The following is a 13406-nucleotide window of genomic DNA, read 5'->3' on the forward strand; positions in this document are numbered from 1 at the left end:
GCAAACAAGCAAAGTCAGAGCAAGGAAGGACAACAATGTAAAATGTAAAGTTTTTATAGGTCATGGCAGACTAGCACTCTGCCTTTTCATTGGGGTGGGGCTTGTAATGACATGCTTCACATTGTATCTCAAGATGTCCTTTGATCAAACTAAATAACACAGGCCGCTGTAATCTACTTAGAGAGGACAAGGTCACATCAATAAGATTATGTCTTGTCAAAAACAAGATCAGATGGTGATACTTACGTAAGGAATGCCAAACAGACTGAACTCCATCATGCCTGTAAAACAAAGGGAAATGTGGAGTTATGTCTAATTTAATTCATTTTGCTTCTCTAAGTTACAGTTTGAAAGAGGGATCGACCACATCGCGCCCTACACACTAACGTGCAGTAATCTGACAACATTAAGGTCCTGCACAGTACAGGACCTTGATGTTGTCAGATTACTGATGCTACTTGATGCAGACCTCCATCACTAATTACGAGAACTACATTTTACGTAAAGTATATGTCTTATGTACCTATAATGGATTTGTATAGCTGATCCCAGCTTGCAGTGTTGTCTCCCAGCCAATGTCCAGACCATTTTCCACTGGAAGGGTAAGTGGACCTGGTCACCACTATGCCTCTTTTACCTGTCACATTCAGAAGGGCGCTTCACAGAGAAGAGAGACTAAGGGATTTGTTTTATACATGAAAATAACAAGCAGACATACATAAACTAGCAATAAATAGAATGTAAAAGTGTATTCTCCTCCATAAATAAAGTACATTCATTTTGAAAGTAAAAGGCATGTAAATTCAAGTAAGACAAAGAATTGTGATTGAAACAATTTAGCACGGTGCAACACTTCCTAAGCTACGACACCTGGGCTCAAGGCCCAGTAGTGCCAAGCATCCCCAGGCTATTCTGTAGCTAACTCACCATTCTGGCCCCCTTGTGATAAGAGGAGAATTTCCCCACAAGGACCAATGTAGTTTCATGTTGGTGATTATTATCATAAAGATTTGATGAGACTGTATTTCTTTGCATGGCTGGAAGATATCAGTTATGCATCTCTGTGGCTGCATTTTCTCCCTCGATGTGTTTGCAATGATAGTTCCTGCTCTCCCTGTACTCTTTTCTCTTCTCTCGTCATCAAATTTAACTGTGTTCGGATTACTGTATGTTGGAATTATTACGTTCATGTGTCTATTTCTAAATGTAGTCTTTTTCATTAGGCAATATAAATAAAAGTCCCTTCATATTAGAGGCTGTCTCTTAAGGACCCCTCCCGAAAAAAGCCCAGTCTGCTCTGTTTAATCAGCATTACCGAGTCTTCAACTTCGGCACTCTTTGGAATGCCTGTAGCAGCACTTTTTGCCTATATATAAAATAGTTGGGACGTCACAACTTTACAGAAGTCCTGACTGCTGGTTAACAGGGACAGTTTCGGAATGTGGGCTGTGGGCATTTCTCTGCGGATTGAGTGTTTTGATACTTTGAAAGTTTTGAAATAACACATCTGCCTACATTTGACATGAAAATCTAACTTTTCACAACATGGGACCTTTGAAATAAATAAACAAAAATGCGTTAAAAGTTACACATCTGTTTTTTTACTTTTGCACATATGTTTAATCTGCCCTCTTGCAGGTGATATATTTAACTGTTAAATAACCCTGGCTACTGTATAAACCACCCATAATATAGAAGTTGTCATGGAAGAAGACATGCATGTGTAACCCAGAACCCCCGCAAAAACACATAAAGACACACAAAGACAGGCAAATATGAATACACATTCACTTACTCATAGGTGGGCTTGGTGTGGGACCAGCCATAGAGGTTGTGGACATCGTAGTGTCTGACCTTCTTTCCATCACTGAGTATCTGCTCGCTATTCATACACAGAGTCTTATGGTTTAAACCAAGATGTTTAGACTCCAGGGCTTTTGGAGACAAAACATGAAAAAAACAAACAGATAGAAAGATTTAAAGGCATACTCATAATGTTGACATCATGGCTTAATAATCCAATTACATCATGAGGCAAAAAAAACAAAAACAAAACATATAATTGTATTTGTCTTACGTGGCATATATGGAGGGTTCTCTAGGAGTGGATTACCAAGACAATTCCCTCCAACTGTGCCATGGACAAAACTGGCTGGCTCATTCATGTCCTACAGATGAAGACAGTGTATATGAAATGAAAGAGTAAAGAAATTCAGGTACAATGAGGTAATACAGTCACTTTATTAGAATGTTATCTTTCAGGTCACTCACAATCCAGATGCCATCAAATGTTACGTTCTTATAGAAATCCTGGATTTCTTGTTTCCACCATGCTGCAGTTTTATTGCGGAAGAAGTCAGGGAATGCGGTGTATGCCCTGTATTTCTGGAAATGGGACACTCAAATGATCAGTGAAAGAAATGCTGGAAACTTTACAATCCCGCCAAGTCACAGATATCTCATGCATTTTATGAATATAATATGCAATATGTTGGAAGATAGGAAGTGAGTGGTGTGTACGGCAAATATTGTACCTCTACTTGGGTTTCCCAGTCCAGAGATTCATCTACTATGACACCGGGGTAATCTGGCCAGACCTGCAAAAAATAATGATGAATCATACCACCACACACTTTACAAAATAATCATCTTGGATGTTGGTTTCGATTTCTCTATGCCAACACTTGTGTGCTTTGTTTGGCCATCCGTTCCCTCTTACCTTCCCCCACACAATTTCATCACTGATGTTCTTGGGCCATTTAATGAAGACATCCTCTGCTACACCTCTTTCAAAGGCAGGGTAGTTTGTCTCATTGCCTGAGATGGCTGGATCCTGGAATAAAATAGACACAACTCTTATGTATTTGGTAGTAGGGACTGGCTAGAGATTCAGTAATTTACTATTCTGTATATAATATTTATACCTGTCATAAGGGTTTCTGGCTATATCAATACTTTATGATATAATGGCATTACCAGTATGAAGATGAACCTCATGCCCTCTGTCCTCATGCGGTTAACAAGGTCAGGCAGTCCACTAAATTCTGGGTCCAGGACAAAGTCCAGCTGACGGTCCATGTAGTCAATATCTGCATACTGCACATCCTACAGCATACACCAATAAAAGGTCAAATTAACTGAAGTTAAACTGACTCTGTTTTACTTAAAACATCCGAACCAACAACACATGAAAGTTATTTAAAGAATAAAACATCCCTGTATTAAATGCAGGTTTCTGTTTTGTGCTATAGGCATGACAAAATCTTAGTAAAGGACATATTTTTGTTCAGGGCATGCATTTGACTGTTGTTGAACTGTCTGACTTAATAATAATAACCTTTTTGTCATCAGGTGAGGTAAATTAATTTTACATTTTGCAACAATGATGTCAAATGACAGGATTCCTACTAAGAAATGTGGAAATCTGTCTCAACATATAGCATGCAACACCTGAGATATAAGAGAATGGAGAGTTTCATTTATTTCTTACAAATTTGACAAAACTTCACCTGCTTTGGCTGCCTGGCGTGTTTAAGGTCGGTTAGTCTGTAACGCTAGCTGATGTGTAGCATTTGTAAGAAGGTATTTTCTGCTTCTTTTATTCCAGTTAATAACGCTGGATTATTTTTGGCTGCCGTCAGCTCTTTGCAGGCTTTGTGAAAGCATGACCAGGGGATCACTTGATTATCGATTGAAATTGTTATGATCTGTTCTGCATGATGAAGAGTATCCTGGCCTGTTTCCATGCAGGATATCTTACCATGGCCAGTGCTCTCACAGATGAATATAACTTATGATGTTATTTAAATGTAAACCCAATATTTCACTGTCAGAGAGAATTAATGGTTCTGGTACAAAATTGGAAATGTCTAGAATCTGTGAAACCTACTTTCAAATGAAATGAGGTCACATTTAAGTAAGTTAAACTGGATGTAACCAATACAATCCATGAAGTCAATGTTTGTTTTGAATCATCCTAGTAGGCTAACTTATTTTATCTGATTTTGTTTTATGTAGTAATTGTCCACATACAGTGAATTGTATTGTAAAGAAAACTAATAGATCCAGTGTTGAATTTTAGCTCAGTCTATTCCACTGTACAACCTATTGCAGACAGGAATAAGCTATCAGATTGCATTTGTTCAGATGAGGGCAATATAATGATTCCTTGAGTTGGGACACCGAATGATAACAGTGTTTCGGCCAAAGCAGGCAAACATACAAGAATTGAAATGGTTATCAATTATCTGGGCAGCATCGGCTTTGTGTCCTGTCCTGGTATATTCATTTTTTAGATCATATTCATGAAGTTGTGATACAGGAGGTTTTATTTGTATTTTATTTTATCAAACAAAACAACAACTGGATGGGAACATATGAGATGAGGATTGACCGCACTTACATAGGGTATACCGGCTGCCCTCATGTCCCTGTAGAGATCGGCTATCTCTTTGTCGTTGGCATAACCATAGCGACAGAGCTGGAACCCAAGGGACCAATAGGCAGGTAGAACAGGTCGCCCAATCAGCTGTTAAGAAGAAAAACAAACAAGGAAGTCAGAACAGTTCAGCACAGAAAAAGTTGTTTTGCAGAAAAACGGGACAGTGTCCATAAAGTGTTTGTTTTATTGTTTGTGTGTGTGTGTGTGTGTGTGTGTGTGTGTGTGTGTGTGTGTGTGTGTGTGTGTGTGTGTATGTGTATGTGTGTGTATGTTTAGATGGGATAGGCTAAATGAGAGAGCGCAATGAAGCGAGGAACTCCCAGCTGCTGCAGTCCATCAACAGCGGCCCAGGGCCAGACACAAAGCACGCGCACACACACACACACACAAACACACCCACACACACAGACACACACAGACACAGACACACACACACACACACACACACACACACACACACACACACACACACACACACACACACATACACAGTTACACACAAGCAGACTAAAAGTCCAAGAAGACTCACTGCGGTGTACTCCTGCACCACCATTTCAGGAGTAGGTCCCAGGACCATGTAGAAATCCAGGATGCCCCCCACAGTTCGGTAGGTTAAAGCTGGAGTAGGCTGAAAAGTCACATCTGGACAAAAAGCAAATAAGACATTTACTGTATATCACTTAAAAATGTATATCAAGTGGTATGTATTTGTATGTACAGTATTCACATTCATTTCTACTACTTATGCATGTCTTATTTTTTCCTTCATCTTATTGGTATATAGTATGATCCCCTTCATGAAACTAATTGGGATACATTAGAAAGACAGTTCACTTTTTCAGGAAGACAGTTTGGATCAGATTGTACATTAAATGGCTTTCGAAGGACTTTGGCACATAATGAGTAACCCAGCTGTTGCAAAGTGAGAAATAAATATAGCAGTGCATGTGTGTGAGTGTGACAGTGTCTATTACTGTTCGGTGTGCAAGTATGGAGATGAGTAGAATGTGGTTATTGCTCTGTGTAGTCCTCATGTAAGATTCCATACCAAAGGATTTGCTCAAAACATGGGAAATAGCCCCACTCATTCATGCATACATTCTCACTGCATATGTAATTGAGATTGTTTATGTGTGCATGTGAGGTTGGTTGGATTACATTTCCATATGTGCATGCACTGGCAATGTATGTGTGTATGTGCAAGCATGTGTGTGCCTTTGTGCATGTGTGTTTGTTTATTTTTCTCTCACCCATGGCATTGCTGTTTAGTAGTAGTACACCATGAGCATGAGCAGTGGTCTCAAGGCCCATATAGAAGGGATGCACTCCGTAGCAATTCATTTTGTACTGTAGCAGAGAGACAGAGGGTAAGAATGAGGGAGTTTCAGATGGGTGAATGTTGGGTAAAGCATTGGTCTGTTTGTACAAATGTTTGCTTGTGCGCCAATTTGTTTATTCATGAGCATTCTTCTTTACACCAGAGAAGGAATTTCTTATTGTACTGTATGCATATGTATGACAACAACACTGATCAAATAGGCTTGCTCCTAGTGCTTTCAAGATTCCACGGTTTCCCCAAAGTAGGGGAAAACTGTTTCTACAACTATCCTATATACAAATTGACGTGCACTGACTAAACTATTTATTATATATATATTATATATATATTTTCTGTTAGTTATAACAAATAGTGTTCCAAAACTCCTCTTCCCTGAGTTTGAAGACATCTACAGAGAACTTGGTGCTATTGAGGGATTTGAGTTGCTGCTGGGTGCTATCACAATATCAGAATCTCCTAAATGTAGCATACAGATCATTCAAATGTATAGCAAAACTGTAGCTTGGTGGTTACCAAACTCAGCTCAGTTAACAATGCCTTTACTTAACCACTACTTTAATTAGCATGTGGCTGAAGGCAGACCTTTCATTTTTCCTATTTTTTTTACAATTAATTTACGTGCTTGCTTGCATTGATATTCTACATGCATACACTGCAGTGCGATTCAGTGATTTTGCATATGTAACAATTATTCTAATGGGAAAGAGTTGAGTTTCAGAGTATCTGACTTGATGAGTGTTCCCTGTGTTCTACTGTGAGGGTCCCACTGTTGTCTTCAGGGTTTGTATGAGGATGGAACTAGACAGACATGGCTAAGAGGAACACAAAGAAAAGTGGCATGGGACAGGCAATCTTCCACTTTCAGATGTCACCATCCTGCAACAAAATCTCATGGGCATGTCACACTCCATCAGCTTCCTGCACTTCTTGTTCATAAGAAGTTGTTAAACTGAGTTATAATGGCTCTGAGGACTGGCTCTTTCTTGCTGTGTGTGTGTGCCCCTGTGGTCATGCTGCATGGTGTGATGGCCTGACTCTAGAAGGAGAAAGGTCATTAGCTTGAGTGAGAGTGTCAGAGTGACAGCCAGCGACAGTGTTCTCTTGATTTTTCTCCGTCGGCCTTTCTTGACCCCTTTCTCAAAACCATATACTGTATATAAAGATGGATGGCTTGACAGCTCCCTGAAAGTGGAGCCAAAATATATTGATCGCCCCCTGGTGGTTCACTGCATTACAGCTCATTAGACAGCTGCACAAAAATGGCCGTGCAAGTATATGGTCCGGACTTCGATGCTTCCCGTCCCCTACTGCGCAGACTCTGATTGCAAATTTACAACATGGTGGCTCCCGTATTTGGGATATTTTGTCTTCACTGTTGTACAGCGGGAGGATATGGAGACATGTTGTCCATCTTTATGCTCACAACACTCATTCTGGTCCATTTATTCAGACTATTGTATTGTATTGTAATAGTCTGACGATGGACACTGTTAAAACAAGCATGATTTGAAATAATCAATTTACTTGGTACCATATAAAACTTTAACTTCAAATATTATTTTCTCTTACATTGTAAGGTAAACAAACTAGTTAACAACTAAAGAGGTCCCCCCAGAGTACACTACAAAGTTTGAGTAGCCCTCAACTATCAAGTATTCAACTTCAAGTCATATCTCTATTTCATGTTGTTGCAGTAATTTTTTAACAAAATAGACCCATGAGAGTAGATCATATCCTCATCATTGCAGAGCATTCTGCACTACATTTGTCTATTTCTTTTTGTAGGGGTTTTGTCTGTTCCCTAAATTCTGTATCATTTCTGTGTAATCGTTATTCAGTACAGCTACAGCAACACTGTGGTAGAGAAGTCTCATAAATGGTTAAAACGTGTATGAGGTAAAAGTATCATATGTCTTTCAGAGGATCCTTTTTGTCCTGTGCTATCAATTACCTGGATAGTGATTCAGGTAGAATGCCCTTAAAAAGCAATTTAACACCCAGTTTTAGCTTGACAACGCATCCTTCACAAATGAAAAAAAAAAATAAAAAATCAAACCGCAGACTTCCCCCACTCATTATCCCCTCTCCTTGTCCCATTTGTAGCTTTCTCCTTAACACTTCCAAGAACGGTTTGCATTTCACTTGCACGACCACTGTTTTTTTTGCCAGCCGGCATTTTAAGTAGTGACATTGACTTCAGTCACCCGGGCCTCCACCTCCACCTTCTGACAGGCAAGACTGTGTTTCAGAACTGTTAGCTTAGTGAGGCTTTAGCACATGCGGCAGAGGCAATGGAGAGTGAAAGAACAGGGGATATTACAACTCCTTACAACCTTGTAGTTTGGAGGTCCGGTGTGCCAGAAAACATCAACGATATACAACATATTTTTTTTTTTTAAAAGAACAATTGCTTGGAAAATTTAAAACAACGTTTGTAACACTATACAATATTATAAGATCTATTAAAAATGTAATAAAGTGACTTTACATGTAATTGAAGTAAAATTAAAGTAATGTCATTAAAAGTTAATGCTCTATGTATTAACTTGTGACCACAGTTACTCTGTCTATCACCTAATTTAGATTAAGCTAAACAAACATGTGTTTATGTGACAAACTTAATATCAGTATATCAAAATACTGTGTGAATACTAGAGATACTACTAATATAATAGACTACTGTGTGCTCTATGTTTTTCTTCTCATTTCCATCTACTTTCCTTCTTTTTTTCCCTCCTAACTCTAATTCCCTTGCTCTCCAAGGGGCCCCATATCATGTGTCTGAACCCTGTGGAGTTGTCTTGACAGCTCAGCAATTAGGCTTGATAATGCCGATGCAGGTGGAAACATCATCCTGTCTGGCCTTGACACGAGTAGGGAAAACATGATGACACTCTATAACCGCCACTCATATCAACAGCGCCACATCAAAGTGACACGGACGTGAGGAAGACAAGTTTGCATACTGTTCAGGAAGGTTGTTTACAAGTCACCTCTGCAGTCTCTAGAGGGTGTGATGTTAAAGGAATTCAGTGCAGGGTGCTCTGTTAGATATGTCATAACCAGCCCAAAAAAAAGGTTTTGATGGAACCCGCCAATTATTTGAAAAGAAGGGAAAATAAGTTGTGATTTCAATCAGTCAGACATTCCTTCAAACAAATGACGTGCAATTAATCTAGTGTGATCAGTAGTGTGAAATAAGTGATGCATCTGATAAGCACAAGTTATGTAATATCTTTTTCACATTTAGTGTGATACTTACACCAGGAGGCTGGTCCTTAGAGAACATACCCCAGGTGTGAAAGTTGAGGTTGTGTTTATAGGTGGAGTGCTCCGTCTCTCCAAAGCCGTAGACAAAATCTGATGGCAGTTTAGTAGACACTTGGATGAACATGTCTGAGAATGTAAAACCTGGCACAGCAGAGTTCCAACTGAGAAAAGTGACAGAGGATTAAATCAATAAGATACAGAGAAAGAGAGAGGGAGAGAGGGAATTGTCAAAGGGAGTTATTCAACAATATGCTTGACACAAATAAGCATAATAACCCGCAGGAACTGCAGGCATTCCAACGTACTTCATACATTTTAATTAGTCAAATTTGAACTGACACTTCTAAAAAAACATGGAGGGCTTAGCTACAAAATAATGCCACCCTAGCTTAAAGATATGCTTTGAAAAGATTCTCAGACACTCAACTTCTTTATGTGACATCATCATGACTGCTGAACAAGTGGAAACAACTTTAGCCGCTGATACAATGGGCAACTTTCCTGAGCATATCTGATTGGGTAACAGTGCCAAAGGAGTTGACTCAGCATTGTTACTTTAATCTCACAGAGGGAAAAAAAAGGTTTCTCGCCTGGAAATAGTTGAACAGAATTTGTATCCCACGCCTCACTTCATTGCTTGATAATGGGGACATCTATATTGCCCAGAATTGCCTGGTTAATCACCACCCTGAAGCAGTCAGGGTGCCTGCTAAAACCACAACTGAAATACTCACATCTTGGCTCCTGTGCTTTTTCTTATGACCTGGATGCCGAACGGTTTGTCGGTAACTTCAACCTTGTAAAGCCTCTTGCTCTCATTAGTCTCAGGAGCAGCGGGGACGGACAGTGGTACTGGAACCTCATAACGATCAGTGGCTGGGTCCCAGATCTGGACAGGGAGGCAATGTTATGATGTCAGAAGAAGTGTGGGATGATATGCAAGAAAAGGCACCACTACTAGCACAAAGAAACACACCTTGAACTGCAGCATGTCACTGCTGTGGTAACGGATTGCAACACGGAGTGTGTTAATGTCTGGTGAGTCTGGGCGACCACTCCTCCTGTACTCCTTGTTCCGAGTGATATCAACTGTCATGCCAGAGCTGTTGTTTTCAACTGCAGTAACAGTATAGCCATAGTATTTTGGATAGAAGCACCATGGAACACGTTCAATGTTGCTTGACTGAATGGGGATAGAAGGGATATCAGAATATCACTGCTGTTTAAAAACGATTATTTTTTCTCTAGTCGTAATACAGAAATGATATGTATGTATACATGTGAACCTCATCTGTTATACCCCTCACCTTCCAGATGCAGCCTCTGGCCTTGCACTTAGCCTCATCTGCGTTCTCCTCTGGATGGCAGTCAAAGCGATGCTTCTCATTCAGCTCCAGTTCCCACTGAACCAGATAGGTCTCCCCAACAGTCAGGGAGAGGTCACGCAGGAACATAACCTGTGTGTGAGATGACATGAAGGGGAGGACGATGGTGGGATAAAGTAATGATTGTATAATCCAAGAATGCCACTTCAAGAAAATGCCCAGACAGGCTTCCTTGAGACAGAATGTGTGCTTGACGTTGCGTGTGCTATCAATTAAGACGCAGCTGTTAATTTCCCTCGCTGTTTCAACAGCCTCTGCCGGGAATTATGAGTCATTCTCACAACACATCTTGGGGAGCCCTTTTTTGCTCTAGTCACTACAGTCACCATCTGATGCATCCTTAGCTGGTGAGTAGACTTCCGGGATCTTCATCAGTCTTTTTTTCTGTGTGTCATTTTATTTTAGAATCATGCTTTAGCAATTCTCGGAGAACACACAAGCACATAATACTGTATAATTATACAGAAGAAAAGAGCAAAGAGACTGCAAATGGGCACAGGGAAACATTTAGAAATTGAAGACAGAGGAAAATGAGGAAGAAGAGAAAGAAATCAGGCAGGACATGCATGCACTGTGAACAAAATAGATAACCCAGTCACCAGAATAAAATATCAGCACTGTACATTTCTGCAGACCACAGATATCTTGAATATCAAGGTTTCTGAACCGGTGCAACCCATTCTCACTCCCTACTCATCACACACCGGCACTTTCTGATGCTCCATGGTCGCAGTTTGAAACACACAATTGACATTGTGAGTTCAAACAAAAACTATTATGATTACTTAGGTTTCGGCATCAAAACGACATGTTTAGGTTTGGGCTGAAATAAGTATGTCTCTGAAGTAAAGAAGTTCACATGGGATGGGACACGAATGGGACACAAACCAAAGTCTCTGGGGTGTGTATGACCCAACCCTCCACCCCGATCTCCTCCCTAAGCATAGTTTGAGGATGGTTATACTACGTCACCTCACTTTAGGAGCCGTGGCTCTGAATGAGTGATATTAACATGTATAATTTTACACTGGAGTCAGTTGAAAGCCCGGTACGTTGCATACCGATGTATAAGTGTGCTAAACACTTTCAATACTAACATTTCTTTGGTTTGCAATGTCAACATTGTTCTGGTTACCAGGCTGAAATATAAAAGACAGTAACGCTTTATAGTAGGGGATACTTTTTAAAAAAACATAACACAATCAAGTCAAAAAATAAAATAAAACACAGGGAGTCATTGTGTTGTAAAGCACTATTGTATTACGTATATATGGAGCTAACAATGTTGCTATGAGCTAAATTCAAGGCCAAGTCTGACTAGGCATACAAAGACTGATGGACATGACAAGCCAGAGTTTAGGTTTAACAGCACATTTACCCTTCACCCCGAGGAAATGATTACCGCTGAGAGTCATTTGATAAATACATTCTTGTGTGTGTGACCAGAGAGACCTTGAGGATTTACACAAGCATAACCCCGGCTGCACACACTGAAGTGTGTGCACACACAACTATACACAAGCACAGCTCTGTAGTAATACTTAACTGAACCTCTTGACACTTTATAGACTTGTGCCGTTTGCTTATAACTCTGAGCATTACTGTAGTTCTCATTCTTTCTCACTCTCTCATACTCTCGATGACACACCCGCATACACACTCAGACGGAAGCTTTTATGATCAGCACCTAATGTAAATTGTTATCATTCCTTACACTTAGAGGCTAACCTTGAAACGCACAGTAATGGTTTCATTCCTGGTCTTATTGAAACAAATGGCAGATACCTGCAAGTGTGGCCACCACAGCATTCATCCACCCTGCATCTGTCCTGCATCAGCACAGCAAGGTTTTCCTGACAGTGAAAATACTTAAAACTATATGTGGGAGTTTTTCACATTATGACTATGTAGAGCTTATTATTCCATTATTTTACAACCTACAAGCAATTGATCACTTTCAATTAAGCAATTCCCATACCAAAATAAGGCAAACTTATGCACATTAAAAGCCATATGTACAACAAAATCATCAACATATCATAATAATAAAGTTTAGTAATTATATTTTTTAAAGAATTAAAACAAATATTTTTTGGCCACTTGGAGGCAGCAGAACAAGCTTTAAACACAGTCCTGATATATACATTATAAAGTGTATTTGACAAACGTGTTAGCAAATTGTTGCCTACTTACAGTACACATTCAGCAGACACAGAGCTACATTAGTATTCATTTTGAGTTGTGTTTTTTGGCCACCTGATGGATTTAAGTACAACATTCACACCCTGTTAAGCTCTGATCTTGTCTCCATCAACTCCTTTCATTTTTAGAATTGCTACATTTTGTTCAATGCTACATTTTACTGTCTTTTTCTGTAAATCTCATCTCCCCTTCCCCCCAAAAAATAATGGTTACTCATTTTATTGTTCAATTGCACATGGTAATGTCTGTGTGTGTTTACCTCCTTGGCTCCATCGTAGTGTATGTTGGAGTTTGGCACCGTGATGGTAGAGTTTCCATGTTTTCCAGTGCTAACGTGAGTCACAGTGACGGCGATGGGAGCATGAGACACACCAAGGACAGTAATGTTCTCAAACTTTAGATTGTTTTGGTCCCTGTAGCCAGCATGAGTCACCTGCATCTTCAGCACTCCCTATATGGTAGAGGAGATAAAATGATATGCCTAATTTGGTCACAAACCTAAATGCTGCTTTTTGCTTTTTTTCTGTTTTGAAAAAAAAAAACGATGTTTACACGTATAATGGTAACCACCCTTTAAGCTCAACTCTTGTCCATCAGGCCACCATGCAAATCTGTTGATAGATGTTGATAGGGCTGTAACCCCCAAGTGTAATGCTAATGTACAGGAAGAACATGGCTGTAATACATTAAACATGCCATGCAATGCTCAGTGGTGTATGAAGCTGGAACATGGGGTGCTTGATCCAACAAAGCTTTAGAATTGTAACAT

The 13406-nt window shown here is 39.8% G+C and overlaps 1 protein-coding gene across 1 annotated transcript in view; it reads right to left on the reverse strand.

Moving 5' to 3' along the window:
• Positions 1 to 13406, reverse strand: part of si (sucrase-isomaltase) — a gene marked incomplete at its 5' end in the record, with an annotated part of 71633 nt that overhangs the window by 17931 nt on the left and 40296 nt on the right. The window contains 16 exons of the mRNA XM_083914477.1: positions 247 to 281; positions 524 to 657; positions 1796 to 1934; positions 2078 to 2168; positions 2272 to 2385; positions 2535 to 2597; positions 2720 to 2833; positions 2977 to 3105; positions 4403 to 4528; positions 4971 to 5083; positions 5692 to 5788; positions 9043 to 9211; positions 9785 to 9939; positions 10027 to 10233; positions 10358 to 10507; positions 12897 to 13088. Coding sequence (XP_083770603.1) covers positions 247 to 281; positions 524 to 657; positions 1796 to 1934; positions 2078 to 2168; positions 2272 to 2385; positions 2535 to 2597; positions 2720 to 2833; positions 2977 to 3105; positions 4403 to 4528; positions 4971 to 5083; positions 5692 to 5788; positions 9043 to 9211; positions 9785 to 9939; positions 10027 to 10233; positions 10358 to 10507; positions 12897 to 13088 — 2028 coding nt within the window. The remainder of the gene's footprint in view (positions 1 to 246; positions 282 to 523; positions 658 to 1795; positions 1935 to 2077; positions 2169 to 2271; positions 2386 to 2534; positions 2598 to 2719; positions 2834 to 2976; positions 3106 to 4402; positions 4529 to 4970; positions 5084 to 5691; positions 5789 to 9042; positions 9212 to 9784; positions 9940 to 10026; positions 10234 to 10357; positions 10508 to 12896; positions 13089 to 13406) is intronic.

Source organism: Echiichthys vipera (genome assembly GCF_963691815.1).
Source record: "Echiichthys vipera genome assembly, chromosome: 5".
In the NCBI taxonomy this organism is placed as follows: Eukaryota; Metazoa; Chordata; class Actinopteri; order Perciformes; family Trachinidae; genus Echiichthys; species Echiichthys vipera.